General features: G+C 40.6%; 1 protein-coding gene across 5 annotated transcripts in view; it reads right to left on the bottom strand.

The window, feature by feature from the left end:
- The window catches only part of GSE1 (Gse1 coiled-coil protein), a 1,449,259-nt gene that overhangs the window by 732,636 nt on the left and 693,871 nt on the right, over positions 1-22,752 (bottom strand). For all 5 annotated transcript variants that reach the window (XM_044081755.1, XM_044081750.1, XM_044081752.1 and 2 more), the window contains exon 2: positions 2,761-2,979. In XM_044081755.1, coding sequence (XP_043937690.1) covers positions 2,761-2,977 — 217 coding nt within the window. In that variant the 5' untranslated portion in view covers positions 2,978-2,979. The remainder of the gene's footprint in view (positions 1-2,760; positions 2,980-22,752) is intronic.

Here is a 22,752-nt window from a genome sequence, read left to right as displayed (position 1 = left end):
TGCAAACTTCATTAGCCAAAGACCTTCTGTGTTAGCCTGTGCTTCAGAGAAGTATATACCAAACAGGAGGGGACCCAGAACTGAACCCTGTGGTACTCCACTTGTCACTGGTCTAAAGTCGGATTTGGAGTCTGCTACTTTCACAGTGTGGGTCCTGTCCGTGAGCCAGTTGGCAACCCATCTTGTGACATAGGGATTTATACCTAGTTTAGTGAGTTTATCTACAATTCCAGAGTGGGGGGAAGGTATTGAAAGCCTTGGCGAGCTCTAGACAGGCTGTGTGAACCACCTTACCCTCATCTATGGCTTTGGTGACTGCTTCAAAGAAGTCTATCAGGTTTAGGAGACATGATCTGCCTTTTACAAACCCGAACTGGGTGGGGTCCAGAGTTTGTAGATTACCAATGTCTTTGTTTACGAGTTCCATGATGATACGTTCCATGGCCTTGCAGACCTGGCTCATCAGGCAAAAGGGGTGGTAGTTCCTGGGATCCGATGTGGCTCCCCTTTTGTGGAGTGGGATAACTGTCGTGGTGCGCCATTCAGTGGGCACAAAGCCTGAGGTGAGGCTATGATTGAACATGGTACTTAGGTGGGGTGCCAGTTCGTTCTGTAATTCATGTAGAATGCAGCCGTGGATATTGTCAGGTCCCATGGATGCTGTTTTCTTGGCTTTGGAGAGTGTGTTTTTTACCTTTGCTGCCGTGATTACAGGAACTCTGCATTCTTCCGGTATAGAGATAGGCCCTCTAGGGGGTGAGAGGGGGGGTAAAGTTAGCACTGAACCTATCTGCCAGGATGTTGGCAATATCAGTTGGTTCTGTATATTTAGTGCCATTCTGCAACTTAATTTGCTATTTATATTTTTATGACTTTACTACCTGCTTACTGTCCTGTTACTTTTGTAAGACTACTACTGTACAAATATTTTTATGGTAGAATTTTTCCCCTCTGAAATCGGGCCTGGCCCAACATTAACAAAATATAAATATGGAAGTACATACTGGCATTCATAAGATTTCAATCAGTTAACAAATCATAATTAAATACGTGCATCCACAAACATACATGTACATACTATACAACATATTCCATACATATCCAATATTATAAGGTAAACACCCTGTTTCTCATTTACATACTGTCAACTGAAACCATTTTAAAACTGCAGTGATGTTTCAGTCCATTTTAAGTCATTTTCTACCTCTCTACAACCAGCTATTCTAATTACGTATGGTCAAAGATTGCTCATGAACAACTTCTGCATAATGTTCAATAAAGCTAAATTACGAAACATATGTTCAGGCTGTAGTCTGACACCTTTTGATGTCAAATTTAGAGTTCTATACAGACAATATCATCATAGACAAACTATGGAATACACTTCACTAAAATGAAACAAAAGGAATGGTACTTCTTAAAATACTTTATAACAGTCATTTGAAGACTAAAAAAACAGTTGCCACAATAAAGCTAAGTAAACATTACGCCATGTTTATTTCAATGGATTGACAATGCAAATATCTAACAGTCCATCAATATAAAGCTCCACAATTGACTTAGCTAAAATAAATTCTTATTTTAACTAACCTACGAGAAGCATAAATAATGACAAAGAGATGCACGCAGTATCAGTGACTGTACCTACCTAATAATATCATCATTTTTTTCTCCAAGTTTTCTAGCACAAACACTTTTCAAGCTTTTCTCTCTTTTAATGTAGTAGGTTATTTTTCTGTTACAGAATTTTGTACAGCTAAAAGGAAATGCATAACTGCATAATGCATTACACAGTTACTGCAATTTAGGCAAAGCAAACAAACTCAGAATTAAAAAAAATACTAATTATAACACAAGATGCACGCATAGACATTCAGAAAAAAACATGTAGCCTCAGGTTCACTGCAGTTCTCACTTAAATGTACTACATTCTGGAATGTGAAAGCATTCAGTCTGACCCTCTCAGAAATGAAGGTGCAATTTTGATTTGTATTTCCCTAACATTAAAAAAAATGATAACACCTTAGTTATACTAAAAAGACAGTTCCTTGTTCCAGCAAAAACTCAGGTCAACATAGGCTGCTGTGAATCAGCAATGTTGCTGTCAGAAGCCCATTTGGGCTTCAGCTGCTTAATGCAGGCACAGCAGAATTCTTCTTCATTACACTGCTGCTCCTCCATTCCAAATTACAAAACATAGATGGTGGCAACTCCTAAAGTATCACAAAAATTCTACTACTGTTACAGAAAAGAAAGAATGTGTAAAATAATTCTCTCCCTCTCATTTCACTTTGGAGCCTCACATAGAAGAAACAGGCATTGGCCAATAGTTTCCTTGCAATGCTATGCTTTTTATTTATTGTTTGCAGTCAAAAGAATGCAACAGCTGCACTGTACTGACAACAGCAGTGGAACACAATGTAGTACAAACAGCCCATTTTTACAACCTTGCCAAAAAATACTTCTCCTTGTCTCTTGTCTGCCACTCCAGTCTCACAGCCTTAAGGGTTTACATGAAATCATGCCATGCTAACAAAGTGGCATCAGCAAAACAGTGGCAAACTGCATTAAAATGTTCTATTCCAGTGTACTAAAATATCACGGGATAATGTCCTGTTTTATACTACTCATAATTCTTAGCAGAAAATATATGCAGGTTTACGTCAAGTTCAACAAGAAGCAAGCAGACTCCATTCTGTGTGTCATTATTATTCTAGCATAAACCTAGTGGTATATACAGGCTTGTTCCCACTTGCTTACCTCTAGGCTCTTCTGCCTGTTTTGCAAGTTTACGCAGTGCTGCAGCAAAACTAGAGGAGGGCCCAGACTGGACTGACAAACTGCTGCTGGCTGCTGGGCTGCCGTTGGGTACAAGGGAGCCATTGATGGGGGAGGGGTTCAAAGGACTGACAGTGGCAGTGGTCCGAGTGGCTGTCGAGATCATTCCTAAAGACGGCGACTTTGGCTCATGGCTCATGCCTAGAACATAAATATTGAAAACAAATGTAAATATAAATGTACTTTTAGAAAAAAAATGATGAAAACAGTACTTTATTTAAACAGATAACGAGGCTTCAAGTTTACACTTCAGAAAACATGTGCTTTAAATGAAATATCAAATCTACTTAAGGGTAGATGCCAGTCAGACAGTGTGGTAACTGCTCTCCATTTAATTTTAGTCTATTTAGGTTCAGACAGTAAAAAGTGGAGAAGGATTTTACCAGCTACTCTGTAAATTTTCATTTTGTCTTGGCAGTCTACCAGCAATTTTCTGAATACCGTCATAGGGTTCATGTCCCTCAGCTTAGGGATGAGCTGACTAACCAACAGGAACAAACTGGAGATGCAAACACTGATCTAATTAATTGGGGCACAAGGTTCATTTCCAACACCATACTTAAGTAGATGATGCAAGGCAAACTAGATTTAAACTACCATTTCAATGTAAATCCAATGCTGCAATCATGTTCCATTCAATTCATGCTCTTACTAGTAACTTGTTTTTGCAATCGTGAACAGAAAACTATGGTCATTGTAAATACAGAAAGTGTGAGCTGGCATGACCATATTACCACTGACAACTGAACTAAAATCCTGTACCCTGCTCTTTGAATCTGAAGAAAACAGTGCCCAATGGGACCAGCTACTAAATAGCAGGCTTCACTGGACATCTCTTTACTTTACACTTCTCCACTAGCTAGTACAAATTTCCTGTGAGACATGTCAATAACATTATGATCTGAAACTCTAAAAAGTCTGTCAAAACCAATGACTGGCCAAACACTCTTAACATAAACACCCGAAGAGCAGTCGTCAACGTTTGGATGGCTTTACTAAAAATAACTATACCCATCTGTGAAACACCCATTAATACAACTTGGGAGATATATTTCTTCTCTAAATTATTAATATTGTGGGAAAATGCATTAAAGCAAAATACGTATTTCTATCAAGTCCTCCAATCTCTCTGACCTTCTCACTACCTAAGATCTTAATTCATGTGACTGTCAAATCACAGGTGCTGTCACGACAACACACTTTTGACATAACAGAACTATTAATATGACTAACAAGTACACTATAAACTATCTAGGCAGGCAAACTCAAAACAGACTTGTAATGGAAAAAATGTCCTCTATTCATAGAGTTATTCAGTAACAGCACCAAAAAACATTATATAGATTATATATGGAAAGCAAGCTGAACTGTGGAAAACTATTTTTCAGTTACTTCTGCAGGATATCAGCAGTTCCATAAGGAAATACTAGGCATTTTTCCAAAAAACAACTTTCTTTGGAACTGCTGAAGAACTGAAAAAGGAAGCTGCAAAGAGTTACACGCTAATCAAATAATGTTTGCTGCGTGTTTAATACTTTTTTATCTCCAGTGCCCTCTGACAATCAGCCCTCCTACACCCCAACCAACCCATTCACTGCTCTCCAGGTGGAAGCTAGCCATAGGAGGCCATTATCCAGGCAGCATTGAGGGTTATTTGCTTACCCCCCTGCCCCACTGTCCTGTGGCAGTTTAATGTGTACTGATCTCACTTCCTTGAAAGAGTTAAAATGTGCCTTCCCTGCAAACACATGGCTTGCTGGCATGCATGCCTTGTTCATTCTGCTGAATGCTTGAACACTCATCTCCACTGGGTGTCAATCAGGCTGCATCGCATCACACAGGAAGCATCAGTACTGGCTGCTCTCTACCACTCTCCCTGGCAAAATTATCCATCACCTTGGCTCAAGAATTGTTCCTGAGTTGTCTACGTCACAGTCAGGGTTTTAGTCCTTCATGTTATGGAGCCAGTCAAATGTCTGCAACGGTTGATCTTTAATTTGTCTCTATGGTTAGAACATCATGTATCCTGAATAACTTTCTTCAGACTGGGTTTTAAGTCATCTGTCTCAGTGATATACAATGTGTTTTGCATGTCATACAGAATTATCTACTAATAATGTAAGATAGTTTTTTTTTAAACAAGAAACATATTTATTAAACAATCATGTATGACACAGGCAATCTTAACATATATATAAATGAAAATAAACCATAGGGACACAATCTTAGTTGCAAACATTATACATCACTTTTAATATATCCAGACATTGCCAGTCAACCATAGCTCATTCAAATACCACCTTCTTTTAAAGCTTGTTTCTCCTCTGCATGCATTGATCCCACATTTTCCATTTTTTTCCTATGTAATTCACTCCTACCCTTTTCTAAAAATCCCAGGTCCAGTTGTTTTCTCTCTGTTACTATCTTTTGTTACTTCTTAGTAAAGTTGGTTTAGACTTTGATTTCCATTTTCTAGTAATTGCTTTTTGGCAGCCATCACAATTAGACTCAGAAAGGCCCAATTATGTCTAGGCAATTCCGTTTCTGTATCACAGCTCAAAAAATCATTTCCTTAGGCACTCCAATTTGTTCACCCAGCATCTCTGACAGAGCAGTCTGCAAGGTATCTTTAAAATCTACCAACTCATTGCACTCCCAGAAAATATGTTTCCAGTTACCTCTTTCTTCCCCATCACATCTCCAACATTTTATTTATTTATTTATTTAACATTTGTTTACCGGGAAGGTCTGACTGGACACAGGTCCTTTTTAGCAGAGGCCCGGGGAGAAAAGCTCCATGAGTAACAGTAAATTTTCATGCACACATTACAATAATCAAAAAGTATAAAGTAAAAAAATGTAGTATACATAAGAACATACAAATTTGTTACATCTTGACAACAAAACCTAGGCTTTGAACATAGCTAGTACTACTTGTAGGTATACGTCAAGATATAAGGTTAAGAGAGGTCGGTAGGAACAAAGGATTAAACACCGGGGGAGAACTTGGATGTGTTTTGGGTATACTGTGAAGTATCAGAGCACTCATGAGGGGTTAGTACAGGAACATAGACACTTATTTTTTAGATAAGCGTTAAGTGATGGCTTAAAGTGGTTAGTGGATGAGACTGAGAGAATGGAGTTAGGAAGGGAGTTCCATATACGATATATATAGTTGGAAAATAAAATTTCTCCTGCAGTGTTGTTGGCCTTGGAGACGGTGAGTAAGTTCTTTTTGTTAGAGCGAAGTGGTCTGCTGGAACTGTAAGGAAGGATGAGATTTTGTAGTGCAGGGGTTCTAGTTGGTTGTGTTACAATTTTATTAGTTAGAAAGAGTTGGTTGCAAAGAATAATGTTGAGGAAGCTCAAGCCAGTCTAGTATCCTTAAAGCTGTACAAAGATGTGTTCTATATGGGCAGTCAAATGGAAACTTAGCAACTTTATTATAACATGCTTCTAGCTAAGATAACTCAGTTTTCCTTAGATTAGTTAAAATTGGAGAGTCATATAGTAAAGTGGAGAGCAGATGGGTTTGTGCTAATGTAATTTTGGCCATTCTGGTAAGGACCTTTTGTGCCTATACAGACTTCCAAGTTTCTTATGGACTTTTTTTATAGTTAGGGAGACATGCAAGTCAAATTTTATGGTATTGTCTAGTTCCACTCCAAGAAGCTTTGTATGGGTTGTCGGGGAGATCACAGTACTGTCTTTGGCTATTATGTTAAATGCTTGGCATGAGATAGATGTCTTATTAGGTTGGAAGACTAATAATTTAGTTTTGTTTGGGTTCAGGATTAGATAGGCATTGTCTAACCATGTTTCAACAGAAGTGAAAGATTCCTGTGTTTGAGATTGAAGAGTTGATAGAGAAGTGACAGCACAGATAAGTGTTGAATCATCTGCATACTGTATTATAGAGCCATGTGGAGTAGCTGTGCGTAGATTATTAGTAAAGAGGGAGAAAAGGAGAGGGCCCAAGATAGATCCTTGGGGGACACCAATGGATAAAGGAAGGCATGGAGATAGGTCACCCTGCCACAGAACAGATTGTTGACATCCAGATAAATAGTTATGAAACCATGTTGTGGCAGATGGTGAAAAAGATAGTTCAGTTAGTACATCTATTAGTTTGGAATGGGAGATCATATAAAAGCTTTTGATAAGTCTAGAAAGATGGCAGATACAAAGTTGTTATTCCTGTGATGGTTTACGGTATTAGTGAAGGATAAGAGAGCTGTAGTGGTACAATGTGACGAGCGAAACCCATGCTGATTGCAAGAAGGTTATTTGTTAGTAAGAATTTCATGACATGGAGCTGAATACACTTTTCGTGTAGCTTAGAAAGAGGTGAAAGAATAGCAATTGGCCGATAGTTTGTCAGTTCTGTGGAAAGTTCCCCCTTTATGAGGTGGGATTACATGGCAAATTTTCCACAGTTGAGGGACCTTCTTTTTGAGAATGGATCTATTTGGGAAGGCTGTAGATTCCGCTGCAATTTTGAGGTATTCACTGGGTAAGTTATCTATGGCAAGTGCAGTAGGTTTTAGTTTCTGTAGTATTTTTTTACAGTGGCTGTAGGAACTGGGGAGAAAGAGAATGAGGCATTGCTAGTTGTACACTTGGCTGGTTTGGTATCAGGAGTAGGAGTTTGCTGTTTAGAAAGAGCAATTATAGATTCAGTAAAATGTTTGTTAAAAATGATAGCTATGCTATCGGAATTGTTGTGGATGTTTGGCGTTGGTACAGTAGATTTTCCTGATTGAAGGATTGAGTTTATAGCTGGGCAGAATTTTTGAGTTTTTTTTTTATATGTGTTTTGAATGCTATGATAGAAATTAATTTTATCCTGTTTTATTTGTTTTCTGTCTTATTTCTTAGTTATTGATACCGTTGCTTAGAAACTACTGGGTTAGTCTTATGCCACAGTTCCCAGGCTTTATCTCTAGTTTTCAGAAGGGCCCTAGTGTCTCTACTTAGCCAGGGGGCATAGTTTGATTTTACTCTGATGGTTCTAACAGGGGCATGTGCATTTAATATATCTAAGAAAAATTTATTAAAGTGGTTCATCTAGGTCAAGGTATCTGAGTGAAGTCCAATTGCTCCTCTGTAGGTCAGCTAGGAAGTTGTCAAGATTAAAGTTATGTTTTTTTTCTAAGTTGTTTAAACATAGTAGGTTTTGGTGGGAATATGTGCTGTCGTATAAGAAATGTGGGTAGATGGTCGTTCAGACCATCAGGAAGGCAACCTGACTGGAATGAGTGACAGGAGGTATTTAATAATATCCAATCCAAGGTGGATTGTTTTTTACTAGCTTTATCTATTCGGTTAGGTTCTTGAATAGTTTGTGTAAAACCATGCAAGTTTATGTGATGGATGGGGTGATCTGTACCACATGCAAACCAGTCTAAATTAAAATCACCCAGTATGAATGTCTCCTGACTAAGGGTACTACTTGCCCAGTGCAATAGACATTCTATAACTGGGACATTATTTCCAGGTGGGATATAGCAGCCAATTATATTGTGTTTTTCTTGAATTTATGGTTAGTGTGGTATAGATGATTTCTGCACTGTCCAGTTAGTGGGGTTTTACATTCAAGGAAAGTTAAAGTGAGATGGTCTTTAAAGAGGACAGCAACTCCACCTCCTCTTTTGTTGAGTCTATCCACCTGTAGTATGGAGTAACCTGGGGGTAGTATTTCATTATCTTTTGTACTTGGTTTTAACCATATTTCAGTGATTATGACTATGTCTGGGGAGTATGTAGCTAGAGTGGCATGGAGGATGTCCAATTTGTTGGCTATACTTCTAATATTAATCTTCATTAGCAATAGGTATGATTTTTTTTCAGTTTAGGATTGGATGTGTGGGTGTGTTGAGACTAGAGTAATTAGATGGGTTGGTGTTATCTGAGAGTGGTCCAGGGATTGGGTGGATAAGCACCACTAAGCAGTAGCCTAGAGGCAATGTTGGTAAGTAGTTTCAATTGTTTGATAAGTTCATTGTTGAATAACTGAGGATTATAGTGACTATTTTTATTAGGTATTAATTTAAATGGAAAATATTGGAGGCTAGTAATATTGACAAGTATAGGACTGATAGTGAGATATGTACATGGAGTAGTATGGTAAAGTGGGTTTGTGGTGTGATGAAAAAGTGGGTGTCTGGAATGTGTTGTGGTGATCAGTAGTGAGGTGAGATAGTAATATGAGTGTAGTAAGACGTGATAGGTGAAGCACAAGCATAGTATAGGTCTAGGAGTAGGAAACAGAATAACAAGAAGTGCATCTAATTGGATGGATAGGGTATGGGAGTGTTTGCCTACTGCTCAATAGTAGAAGCATTTGCTGTCTACATGAGGAAAAATTATTTGGAATCTACTTGGGGTATAAAAATAGCTATGTAAACACTTCCAAGCAAAGATCCTAAATCTTCTAGATTTTGTTGCATATTTGGGATACATACATATATCCCCCATTGTTTCTTTGTAGATTGCTTATTCAATCTCTCTTCCCAATCTTTCCTAACCTCCTCTGATTGATTCTTATAGTTATCATGTAATATTATAGCTTTACTATCATAAATTCGAAAATCAGAATAAAACGTGTCTGTATTTTCAAATTTAAACATCGGAAATGAACATTTCCGTATGTCCCTAATGTCGAAAACAGCTTTGTATTGTCGAAAATTTCACTCACGACAGTTTCGACAATACACAGCACTCCCACCCGTCCCGTAACTCCCTACCTAACTTGCCTAAACTCACAGTTATGCAGAGGGACAAGCCCCCCTGTGCCCCCCACCCCCAACTTAATATTCCAACTCCGAGATCGCACTACAGTGAAGAAAGGGATGCATTTCCCTAACCACACTGTACCGCGATCCCCTCATATGAGCGAACGTTATAATTGCGAATGCACACTCCGTTCGCAATGATAACGTTCGCTCACATTACCTGCCGAACTATGAAGTATTCGAACATCTGTTGTTCGAATACTTCATAGCCGTGCAATTGCACGTCGGCATTGTGATAGTAAACCAATATTATATATGCTCTAATAATTATTCCTCTCTTAAAGGCAACTTCTGTTCTAGACTCTACTAAAAACTCTACCAGTACTGGTCTTTTGTTTAGGAACCACCCATTTCTTTCTCTTTGCCTATAATCTGTTATCAATCCTTGATATGTAAGGCAATCTAACCTGCAGTCCAAACAAATTCTTGGCATCTTCCCTTTCTATTACCTTTCCCTCTCTAGTTATTTGCTCCCAATACACTGGTTCCTTGGGCAGTTTTCTCCAATATATTCCAGCCCCCTCTTGCCTATTGTCTGTATCCCTAATTGCACTCTTCCCTTCCAGCAGAATCTCTATTCCTGTGTTGGCTTATTTCTTGGAATAATGTCTGCTATGTTATGAATATAATATTCTGTATGATTATTGTTATTCTCCTTAAAGGTCTGCATCCAAAATTTCAGTCTCTCCATGTTTCTTTTTTCCCCCAAACATCTTTATTAAATTTTCACATATGACAAAGGCAATCTTACATTTATATAAATGAAAAACATACAAAATGATACCACTTTTGTTTCAGTTTACATCACAGACACCATTGAAACAAATGTAGTTGCCAGCATTATACACCACTTATAAAGCATCCAGTCACTGACAGTTGAGCATTATATGGCTCATTCAAATCCTGCCTCTTAAACCTTGTTCCTCCTCTACATGTATTGATCCCACATTTCCCATTTTTTCCTATGTAATTCACTCCTACCGTTTTTCTAAAAATCCAGTTCCAGTTGTTTTCTCTCTGATACTATCTTTGTTACTTCTTGTACAGTTGGTTTAGATTTTGATTTCCATTTTCTAGTAATTGCTTTTTTGGCAGTCATCATAATTAGACTCTGCAAGGCTTTACTATGTCTAGGCAATTCCCATTCAGTAGCATAACTCAAAGAAATCATCTCCCCAGTCAGTCCAATCTGCTCACCCAGCATCCCTGATCGAGCGGTCTGCAGGGAATCCCTAAAGTCTGCCAGCTCATTACACTCCCAAAAATATGTTCCCAGCTATCTCTTTCTTGCCCATCACACCTCCAACATTTGCTATCCACCTGAGGAAAAAATGAGTCTAGTTGGGGTATAAAAATAATAAAAAAGATCCAGATCACGAATGAAGGCGAAAATAGCTTTATGTACAAGCGCTTTCGTCTAGAAAAGACTTCTTCAGATACAGAAAACACAGGTGCTACACATAACTTATATAATGCCTCATACAACATCCAATTACAATTTTAAAGGAACATACACAATACACTAAGAACAAATATATATATATATATATATATATATATATATATATATATATAAAACAATTAATGAAAATCTGAAAAATTTTAAAAAATTATTTAACCATGACCAACAACCTGACAACAGTCATCACTATCGGCAAAATCTCTTTTCTCCACTCTCATCCTGGTTTGGTTCTTAGAATATTCCCTGCTATTTTATGAATATAATAATCTGTATGATTTTGGTTGCTCCCCTTAAGAGTTTGCATCCAAAATCCCAATCTCTTATTTCTTGAGCTACCTCCCTGTGTCAGCATCATTCTTTTCTACACTGAATTATAGTTTTCTGCTTGTGCTATATATAACAGCCTTAAATGTGCTGCTCTAAAATAACCCCTCAAAATAGGTAATCCTAGTCCGCCTTGTTCTATTGGTAGAATCAGCTTATCACACATGACCCTTGCTGTCTTCCCTTCCCAGATAAAATCCAACTATTTTTTAATTGCTATCCACAACTTCTCCTCTGGTTGATAAAAGTATGCCTGACCTATGTATAAGACTAAAGGGACTAAAAACATTTAATGGCTTGTATCTTATTATCCATATCCATATAACAAAACTTCCAGTTTATCAATTTTTGTATTATCTTCTGTTTTGTCTCTCCCAACATATCCTTAGCTGCCACCACAGAATCAATTCTAATCCATACTCCTAAATACTACATTTTATCATGTCCCCATAAATATGGATATTGTTGGACCAATTCATGTGTGGGTATATAATTTACCGCTATTGCCTTTGTTTTAGCTTCATTCATTTTGTATCCCAAGAAGAACTGAAACTGTCTTAAAATGTTCCACAACACTGTAATGTCCCTTTCTAGCAGTCTCTCCATGTTTCTTGACCTTCCCCCATTTCATCATCATCTCTTTCCACTCTGAATTATAGTTTTCTGATTGTACTATGTATAGGAGGAGCCTTAACTGTGTTGCTCTGAAATACCCCTTCAATTCAGGTAATTCAAATTTGCCCTGTTCTATTGTAAGAATAAGCTTATCCCATTTGACTCTTGCAATCTTCCCCTCCCATATAAAATCCTTCAGATCTTTATTAATTGCTATCCACAACTTCTCTGAGAAAAAGATGTGTGACCTGTGTGTAAGACTAAAGGGACTAAAAACATTTTAACTGCTTGTACCTTACTATTGATACCCATGTAACAGAGCTTCCATTTTCTCAGTTTATCGTTTTAGTCTCTTCCCACGTATCCTTAGTTGCCACACCAGTATCATTTTTAATCCATAATCCTAAATACTTCATTTTGTCATGTTAAGTATGTAAGATTGTTCTTGTGTCATGTCTGTGTGAAAACTGAAAAAAAAATGGTGGGGTTCATGGACAAGTTTGTAGCATAAAGTGCATTACTGTACAGGCATGTTGCAATTTGCAGTGCCAACTAACATAACAGAGCAGAGAGCAAAACAGCATAGGAATAGATGTAGGCATGCGATTTATAATGGCATGGAAATAAAGGTACTTGGTCTAATGAAAGCACAATCAGACGTAAACATGCAATTATAAAATTAGATCACAATTTACAGAAAAGTACAGATGTCATGCAACAATCTGCATTTCATTGTAACAGCAAAAACCACACTGGAAACTGCAGAGTTGCTATGAACAACAACAGCCTTTGTGCAGCAGCAGTATTTGAGATCTATAAGCACTGCTTTGTAACCATGTTGTGTGCAACACAGCAGCAGCAGCAAATGGCACAAGCAAAAACAGCACTGGTAACATATTACCTACCACCAGTTAACAGATAAGCAGCTAACCGACCATATCTAGATGCAAAGACACATCATATAGGCACTGGCTATCAGTGTCATCAACAAGCAGGATCGGGAGAAATACACAGGCTTCCCGTCTGAACAGACACCATGTTATATGTAGCTCACTACACTGCTACAAACACCCTTCAGAGATAAACTAGGTAAACAATGCATATTTGACAGGCACAGGCCTGTAGAATGCTTAATACTCTCCTCTACACACAACCTGTAAATGTGGTTAACATATCTGTTTCACCAGTGCAAGGGGGGCATAACATGCATAGCTACTAGTATAACAACCCCACAGGTACTGGATGCTACAAATTACACACAGGTTGCAATAAGGGACCCACCAGATGTCCAAGGACAATGCTATGTAAATAGGAGGGGATGCCATCCTATCAACTGCCACAATGTGTTTCCACAAAACCCTAACAATACCCATGACATCTGGTAAACAAGCATTTACATTACCATTTCCTGCATAGTGAAATTATGCAAAGCCACTAGCAGGTACAGATACTGTGGTAATCTAAACAATACATGGCAAAGATAGTTTGCAAATATATCTCATTTCTTCCATGTTTCTACTATGTTTCATTCTTTCATTCGATGCAGGATATCCACTGCAGCCCAGGCTGATGATGTCTGTAAGCTAAGGAAACCACAGAGCATCACTAAAAAGCAGGAGACTACTACTCAAGTACAAACACAGAACATCATACAGCATGTGCTTGGACTGCTGATGGCATAGGTTTGTTGCATAGATACGTGTTAGAGGCACCACTATATACCCTTGCCATAACTTGTGAGCTATTTGCAGCATGAGAAGTATAACATGGATTACAGACAGCCATGCATGCCAGCTAACCATACCAGGAACTCTTGGACCCAGTATAACAGGATCTGTAACAGCCACCATCATCATCTAGTGATGATACTAAGTCAGAAACAGAGAGCAGATGATGCATCCCCCTCAAAAGTGGAAGGCCCAGTACATGGCAGCACAGAGGGAGTGGTATGTAGTCTGGTTCTGTGGACCCTGATGAATGAACAGTGACAGTGCAATGTCATACAGAATAAACATTATGTAGGCAGTGTGTGCTCCCCCAACCCCACATCTCACACTAGAACATAGCTGGACAGAAGTGGCTCCTTAATAAACCTTTAAAAAATTGTATACAATTTCCTTATCATACGCATGCTCACACACACACACACACACACACACACACACACACACACACACACACACACCAACATAATCCATACTCCCACATACACATTTCTAGTCTTCTGCCTTCTGATTCCTCCCACTCTCTTTGCTTTGACATCTTTAATGCAGGACTATGGTCTATCACCATTGCACATCTGCCACGAGTAGACTTTACATACTACTTAACAGAAACAGTGCCATATAAAAAAAGCATCAAGTGCTTCAAGTCTCACTTCTATTACTTATACATAAAAATTAATCTATATATGCACTCTTGAACTCTTACTAGTAGTTTTATATGTACAGCCGCACTCTTGTTCTACTTAACATGCAGTGTCTATTGATTTGTACTCATGTTGTCAATATTGCCTTACTGAATAATTTTGTTTTTTTACTTAGTTTATAACTACCAACCAAGTCTGAAAATGGTCCATTGGTTTATAATATTCTGGTTTACAAACAAATAAATGTGGGGCAGTACTTGGTAGAGTCACACTGTACATAACACATCTTGATATACACCACTCATGAGGGAGGATGCAGTGTTTCACAGCTGTCATCATTTGTATAGATGCTAAGGGACACAATGACATTTGGCTAACAGAAGCTGGGTGGGTGGCCATGTCACCAGTGCTGGAGACAGTAGTATTACAGCAAGGGGTACTCTGTGTGTCACACAATGTATGCTGTTGAGAAGGAGGCTATTTGACTGTGAGTAGGTGCCAGTATCTGATGTGATGTATTCTGGGGACTCTGTTCTGGCTTGAACTGGCATGACTAGAGGTTTCTTGTTACAAGGAAATTATGCTGCTAAGGAAATGTGGCCTGTGAGTTCATTAATGAGGTGTGTTGCCCCGGAAGACTACCATTCATGGTCACCCAAGATGTGAGACAGTGGAATATAATACCCCTATACTCTCGCAATTGCAGACTGGCACCCAGGGGTAGTCTTCCAATGTGATCACAATGTGTATGTATATGACACAGACCACAGACAATGCCACTGGAGAGGACAATGACAGTGGTACCTGTGTCTTTTCCATGGTGGTTGACATGGCAGCAATGCCTGTCATCATAATCCTTATCAGACCTAGCATACCATTGTGTCTGGACTCCATGGCTTTATGGAGGTGTTGCTAGTTCAGTTGCTGAGTGGTATACTCATGGATGTCATGTAGTACTTCAATCATCTCCATGTCAGCACAGTAGCTACAGAATGTGCATGGATGACAGCCCTCCACACCTACTGATTACACCCTAGCACCATCTCCTACATATCAGTGGCTGGATGTGATACATAACAGGGTCTGAAATTACTGATAGGTTGTCATATACTGGATACACCCACAACAGCAGCTGCAGTGATCTCCCTTGCTGCTGTGGCCATGGAAGGATGTATCAGTTATGGGAGAGCCCACATCCCACACAGATGGGGATAGCGAGCACTCATGCTGTACTGCTTCTAACTTGGATGTCAATAAGTGTATGGAGGACTGACCATGTTGAAGACAGTATCATGGTGTCATATGGCCATGACTCATATTTGTTTGTCTGCATTATGGTCACATCCTATACAGTTGATGACATCAGCATATTATTCTTTTTTAGTCTGTACAGGTCTCACTACAGCAGTTATCCAGCCAGTCAGTACATAATACAAGATACAAGAGATAGGACTCTACTAACCATATGACATGGGGAGACCATGTGGCCTGTGTGCAAATGGTGTAAAGCAAACTGCAGACACAGAATAGACACATATCTCCACTGTAAAATATGCACTGCTATTTGTGTCCTAATGACACACTTTATGTGAACTGTTGCTATATACACATTCTACTCTGGTACTAATTTGATCCATCAACTCTGAGTTATGTGACAGTCGGGTAACTGACACCTGTGAGCACTCCTCCATGTAATAATACCTGCATTTTTATCTCTATGCAGGGGCTGTTAGAAGCCATCCACAACTGTTATGCTTGCAGTTCGTGATAAACCCCCCTACAATGGCCAACTTCACTGCTAGTATGTGCAATCATACAGGACCATCTTATCATGCATCTGACAGGTTGTACCATGCAATTTTGGACACCGGCAGCACTGACGTCATGGAAGTACAGTTGTGTACACTTACCATAAATGTAGATGTTTTGAGTGTATTCACTGTTGCAGTCATCACATTTGGGTCATCCCTGCCAGGGTTGCCCTCATTTGGCCTGAATACCAGAAGCTTAGTATTTCTGCGTTGGTTGCTGTCACTCCTGGACTGACGTCAGGTCGTCAGTGGTATAAAATCAAGCAGCCGACGCCATTACATCAGGAGCCCCCAATAGGGAGCTAGGTTATGGTGGAAGAAAGTACAGTTGTGTACACTTGCCATAAATGTAGATGTTTGAGTGTATTCACTGTTGCAGTCATCACATTTGGGTTATCTGCTTGCAGTAGCCCTCAGTCAGCATGATTATCAAAGTCTTGGGTCCTGCTGTCTCATCTTCCGTGACGTCAGGTAGTCAGGGGTATAAAGCATGCAGCCAAAGCCATTACATCAGTTTTTCTTGCCCCAGATGTCAGGTGCCCCCCTAATGGGAAGCAATTAAATATATATATGCAAGGTTATACCTCCAACAAAAAAGCAAATACACCAAAAAGCTTTTAAGCATAGTAAAGGAGAAAAGAGGTATAGCCAAAAGAAGTCAGGGGGATGGAGGGAGGGTAACCAGGACTGCAACAGTGAATACACTCTAACATCTACATTTATGGTAAGTGTACACAACTGTCATTACATTTGGGTAGATTCCCAAAGCTAAGGATGGGAGGCAGAATTTAGAATATTAGGACCAGCTATAAGGCCCTGCAAGACTGCAGTGGCAAAGCCAGCTCTGGATTTAGAGAAAATTGGCAAATGGTAATGCTTGGTGAAAGTATGTACAGAACTCCAGGTAGCAGCTTCTAGGATGTCCCTGGTAGGGACACCTCTGAGAAAGGCTGTAGAGGTAGATGCAGCCCTGGTTGAGTGTGGTCTTATCCCCTGTGGGATAGGTTTTCCATGGTGCTTATAACAGAAATGAATGCAATGGCCTATCCATTTAGAAATGGTTTGCTTTGAAATGGCCTTCCCCTCTGACCCTGCAGCAAATGCCACCAGCAGTTGTTCAGATTTCCTTTGAGGTTTAGTCCTGTCCGAGTAAAATCTAAGTTGTCTGTGCACAGCTATGGAGTGCAGTATCCGTTCCCCTTTGTTCTGTGGATTAGAAAAGAAGGTTGGCAAATGAATGGACTGATTAAGAGCCACACTGGATACTACCTTGGGCATGAAGAAGGGATTGGTCCTGAGGGACACCCTGTCTGCATGAAAGATGATGAAAGGCTCCACTGCCATAAGGGCCTGTAATTCAGATACCCTTCTTGCTGAAATGATTGCTAAAAGGAAGGCTGTTTTCCAAGACAGGAATTTTAACTCTGCACCTGCAGCTGGCTGAAAAGGAGGAAGAGTGAGTTTTTCCAATACAAAGTTAAGGTCCCAGGTTGCAGTTGGGGCTTTTCTGGGTGGTCTTAAGTTTTTGGCCCCTCTGAGGAACTGCCTGAGCAGTGGATGAGAGAAGAGAGGTGGTTCTGTGTTGTAATGAGCTGAAATGGCTGAGGCATGAATTTTGATGGAGGAAAAAGAAAGGCCCCTGTGAAGCATCTCAGTTAAGTACTGAAGAACCTGAGGTAAACTGAGCACTGCTGTGGCCATCCCTTGAGTTTGGTTCCAGGCACAGAATCTTTTCCATTTTTCAGCATAAGATTTTCTAGTACTAGGCCTCCTTGCCTCCAAAATGATATCCAACACTTGTTTACTGAGGGATGGTAACGGAGAGATTAGGTAATTAGCCAGGCTGCCAGGTTCAGGGTTTGAAGCTGAGGATGCAGAATCTGGCCCTCCTGCTGTGACAGCAGGGTAGGGGTCTGAGGCAGGTGCCATGGAGCCAACACTGACACACTGCGCAAGAGGGGGTATCAGAGTTGGTGTGGCCAGTCTGGTGCAATCAGTATCATCCTAGGTTTGTTCTGTTTGATCTTTAGTACTACTCTGGAGAGGACAGGCAGAGGAGGAAAGGCATAAATTGATACGATTTTTCCAGGTGAAGGACAAGGCATCCACTTTCCAAGCTTTTTTGTGGGGAGTCCTTGTGCAGAATTTGTCCAATTGGTAGTTCTGGGGGGAGGCAAACAGGTCTATATCTGGGCTCCCCCATTTGTTTATCAACATGTTGAAAGTCTTTGGTTCCAGTTTCCACTCGTGTGGGTCCATGAGATTTTTGCTTAGTTCATCTGCCAGTGTATTTAGTTTTCTTGGCAGGAATTGAGCCTGTAGATGCACTTGGTAGCTCAAGGCTGTGTTCCACAGAGACATGGTTAGTCTGCAGAGGGGGTATGAATGGGTACCCCCCCTGCTTGCTTATGTACCACATAACAGTGGTGTTGTCTGTCTTTAACATTACTTGCCCAGGAAGAATGTGGTCCTTGAAGGCTGTCAGAGCATTCTGTACAGCTAACATTTCTTTTTGATTAATATACAGGTGCGCTTGACTTGGGTTCCATTTGCCCTGAATGCACTTCCCTGCCAGGTGAGCCCCCCATGCATAGTCTGATGCATCTGTTGTTAGGGTTTGGGCGGCAGGGGGTAGAGTGAATGGTAGCCCCTTGTTTTGGTGGCAGGCCTCTGCCCACCAAAGGAACTCTAACTGTAGGCAAGGTATGACAGAAATCATTGCTTCTAGAGCCTGAGAATGTTGACACCATAGGCTTTTTAGATACCATTGTAGTTTCCTCATATGCAGTCTTGCATATGGAATTAGGAGAATGCAGGAGGCCATGAACTCCTAGGCTTGCAGTATTTGCCTTGCAGATAGCAGGGTTTTGGTGGCCTTTAGTTTGAAGTAAGTTGTCAAATGAATTTGTTTCTCTGGCGTGAGGAAAACCATCTGGGAAGTAATGTTCAAGCTTGCTCCCAGGAATATAATTTGTTGACAGGGTACAAGATGTGATTTATTTTCGTTTATGGTGTACCCCAGACAAGTTAGCACCTTTTGTACAAATACCAGATGATTCAAAAGTATGTCCTGGCTTTCTGCCTGAATTAGACAATCGTCTAGGTATGGGTATATTTGAACATTTCTTTGCCTGCAAACTGCAATGACTGGAGCTAGGCACTTTGTGAATACCCTGGGCGCAGTAGATAAGCCAAAGGACAATGCAGAGAACCGATAGTGCATGTATCCTGCTTTGAAGCATATGCATCTTTTGCAAGATTCTCTGATAGGGATGTGCAGGTAGGCTTCCTTTAAATTCAGTGTTGCCAACCAGGCATTCTTGCCTAGCATAGGAAGCAACTGGTGAAGAGTTAGCATCTTGAATTCCGGTATCACCAAAAAGGTGTTTAGGATAGAAAGGTCCAGGATAGGACACCATAAGTTGTCTTTTCTGGGTACCAGGAAAAGTCTCGAGTAGAAACCTTGCCCCGTTTCCTCTTCTGGTACAGTCTGAATAGCCCTTATGCATAAGGGAGAGAGTACTTGCTTTTGAGCCTCTGCCCACTGATTTGGGGGTAGATCTGGCCAACCGTTTGGGGTTGGTAACGTGTGGAAGTGAAATCTGTATCCTTGGGAAACTATACTTAAAACCCATTTGTCCTGGGTAATGAGTTCCCATTTTTTTGCCTGCAGAGCAATCTTTCCCCCTAAAGGAGCAGTCAGTTGAGAAGTGCTTGGAAGTGTTGAAGTTAAGTCATTGAGACAGCTTACCATAGGGGGTAGTCTTACTACTCCCTGATTTGGAACTGGGAGCCCCCCACTGCTTAGTCCTATGCGTACCCTGGGACTGAAGCCTGGGTGTTCTGCTGGTTCTGGGTTTGGACTGAGAAGGCCTGGAAGAGGCAGGAAAGGACCAATTCTTAGAGGGCCAATGCCTACTAAATCTTGGAGGCTGTACTTGTAGGAAATCTTTAACAGTTTGCATAGATTTATCTTTTTTCTCCATCTTTTTAAGTACTTCTTCTGCTTTGTTGCCAAAGAGACGGTCCTGATTTAAGGCAGCATTCAGCAACTTAGCTTTAACATGATCTGACAAGGATTGCTCCTTAAGTCAAGCATGCCTTCTAAGTACAGATCCAGGTACTTGCAGCCCTGCAAGATGCCTCTAGTGAATTAAAACCACATTGCAAAGTATGTTTTCCAACTTTTCAGCTGAATGCAGTAAATCCTGTAAATCCTTAGCTTTAACATGATCTGGCAAGGATTGCTCCTTAAGTCAAGCAAGCCTTCTAAGTACAGACCCAGTTACTGCAGCTCTGCAAGATGCCTCTAGTGAATCAAAACCACATTGCAAAGTATGTTTTCCAACTTGTTCAGCTGAATGCAGTAAATCCTGCAAATCCTTATTTTCAGCACAATCAGGAATCAACATAATTTTCTGTTTAAGCAATCCAATAATATGCTGCTGATACTTTAACATACGAAACTGGCAGTTTAAGGCCCTAATGGCCAAAGTTGCAGAAGTGTATACCTTCTTACACCATCTATCCAGCGCCCTGTAGTCTCTATCAGAGGGGGTAGGATTTTTGGCAGTAGTAGCTTTAATGCCCTTGGGTCCCTGTGAAATGGTCTCAGAATCCGCAGTAGGATTTTTAGAAAGGAACTTGTGAGAGTCAGGGACCCTGTAATATCTATCAGGTTTTCTGGGAGCAGGAGGTAAAGAGTCAGGGGCCAAGCTAGATTCCAAAAAGGCATCATCAACAATGTCTAGTACAGGAGGTATGGCTAAAGGCCTGTGCTGGGGCAGGAGTAAGAAATCTCTAAGCCTCTTTCTAGAATCAGGGAAATCCTGACTTTCCCAACAAAAATGCTCCCTGAGAGTATGCAAGGTTTCACCAAAAGAGAAATCCTCTGGGAGGGCAGAGGAAATAGAGTCCTTAGCATCAGAATCCTCATAGGTAGATAAGGGTAAATCCTGGTCATCAGAGGAAACAGAAAATTCAGAATCCTGGTCAGAAGTATCATAAGCAAACTCAGTCCTAGGTCTCTTAGAGGGGGAAGGCTGGCTTCCCCTGATTAAAGTAATAAGGTCTTCAGCTATTCTTATAATTTGTTTTTTAGGCATAGAGGCCTGACCATGTGGTCTGGGCGTCAGTTTTCTAGGCATGGTTTGAGTTTTAGGTCTTGAAGAAGAAGATGGCATCGGTTTAATATGCAAGTCAGTAGGCCTGAATACACCCTCAGAAGCTACAGTGGCTCCGGACCCATTCAGGGTAGAGACATCCACAGGTTCCACAGCTGAAGCATCTTGCGGCATACCGGACTCCGAATGGGTCTCAGTAGAGGCCTGCGAATCTGAAGTAGTGGGTATCAGGGGCTGCGAAAGTGCCTCACTGAGTACCGGTGAAATGGCGACTGGCTTAGAAGAAGCGTCGTCGGCAGCTTTGGACCTAGACGGCCTGTCGCTGTCTTTATCTTTGTGTTTTTTTCGGAATGTCAGTAGTTCGATGGCTTACCGAAGACAAATCAGGATAATTGAACCGAGCACCAAAATATTTAGAAGTGAAAATATACAGATTAGTTTGTGGTATAAATAAGGCACATAACCGAAAGCGAGATACGTCGTGGTCAGGGCCTAGGCAAGGAATACAGTACGAATGAAAATCTTTATGAGGTATTTGCTTTCCACAAGTAATGCAATTTACTTTTACTGACATTGGTTTAGAGCAAGAAAAAGTTGCCCCAATGCTTTTAGTTGAAGACTTCGGTTCTGAAACTCGAAAATGAAAATTTCAGGAGTTGGCCGACCGGCACTTGTGAACTGCTTCTGCTTCGGGCACCGTATGGCAAGAAAGACTGGTGTAATGGCGTCTGCTGCATGTTTTATACCCCTGACGACCTGACGTCAAGGAAGAAGGGACAGCAACCGACGCAGGACCCAAGAATTTGTTAATCAGGCCGACTGAGGTCTACTGCAAGCAGATAACCCAAATGTGATGACTCCAACAGTGAAATGCGAAGAACATCCAGGATTGCAACAGTGAATACACTCCAACATCTACATTTATGGTAAGTGTACACAAATGTACTACATTCTTTATGTTTCACTGTTGCAGTCATCACATTTGGGTTGATTCCCAAAGCTGAAGGCAAGGGTGGAGGCAGTCAAGAAGACTGGGGGCTGGCTAGGATGCCCTGCAAGACTGCGGTGGCAAAGCCTGCCCTGGATTTGGAGAAGATAGGCAGGTGGTAGTGCTTGGTGAAGGTATGAACAGATGTCCATGTTGCAGCCTCCAGGATGTCCCTGGTGGTGACCCCTCTGAGGAAAGCTGCAGAGGTGGAGGTTGCTCTGGTGGAATGTGTCCTGACACCCTTTGGGGGTGGTTTCCCGTGCTGTTTGTAGCAGAAATGGATGCAGTGTGCTATCCATTTGGAGACTGTTTGTTTGGATATGGCCTTGCCCTCTGCTCCTGCAGCGAAGCTGACTAGCAATTGATCAATTTTTCTAAAAGATTCAGTCCTGTTCAGGTAGAATGTGAGCTGTCTGTGCTCATCTAGAG

This window comes from Protopterus annectens, chromosome 8.part1 (assembly GCF_019279795.1).
Source record: "Protopterus annectens isolate FY-2018-M chromosome 8.part1, PAN1.0, whole genome shotgun sequence".
In the NCBI taxonomy this organism is placed as follows: Eukaryota; Metazoa; Chordata; order Ceratodontiformes; family Protopteridae; genus Protopterus; species Protopterus annectens.
The sequence above is the reverse complement of the archived record's forward strand: the minus strand, read 5'-3'. Positions and strand labels throughout refer to the sequence as shown.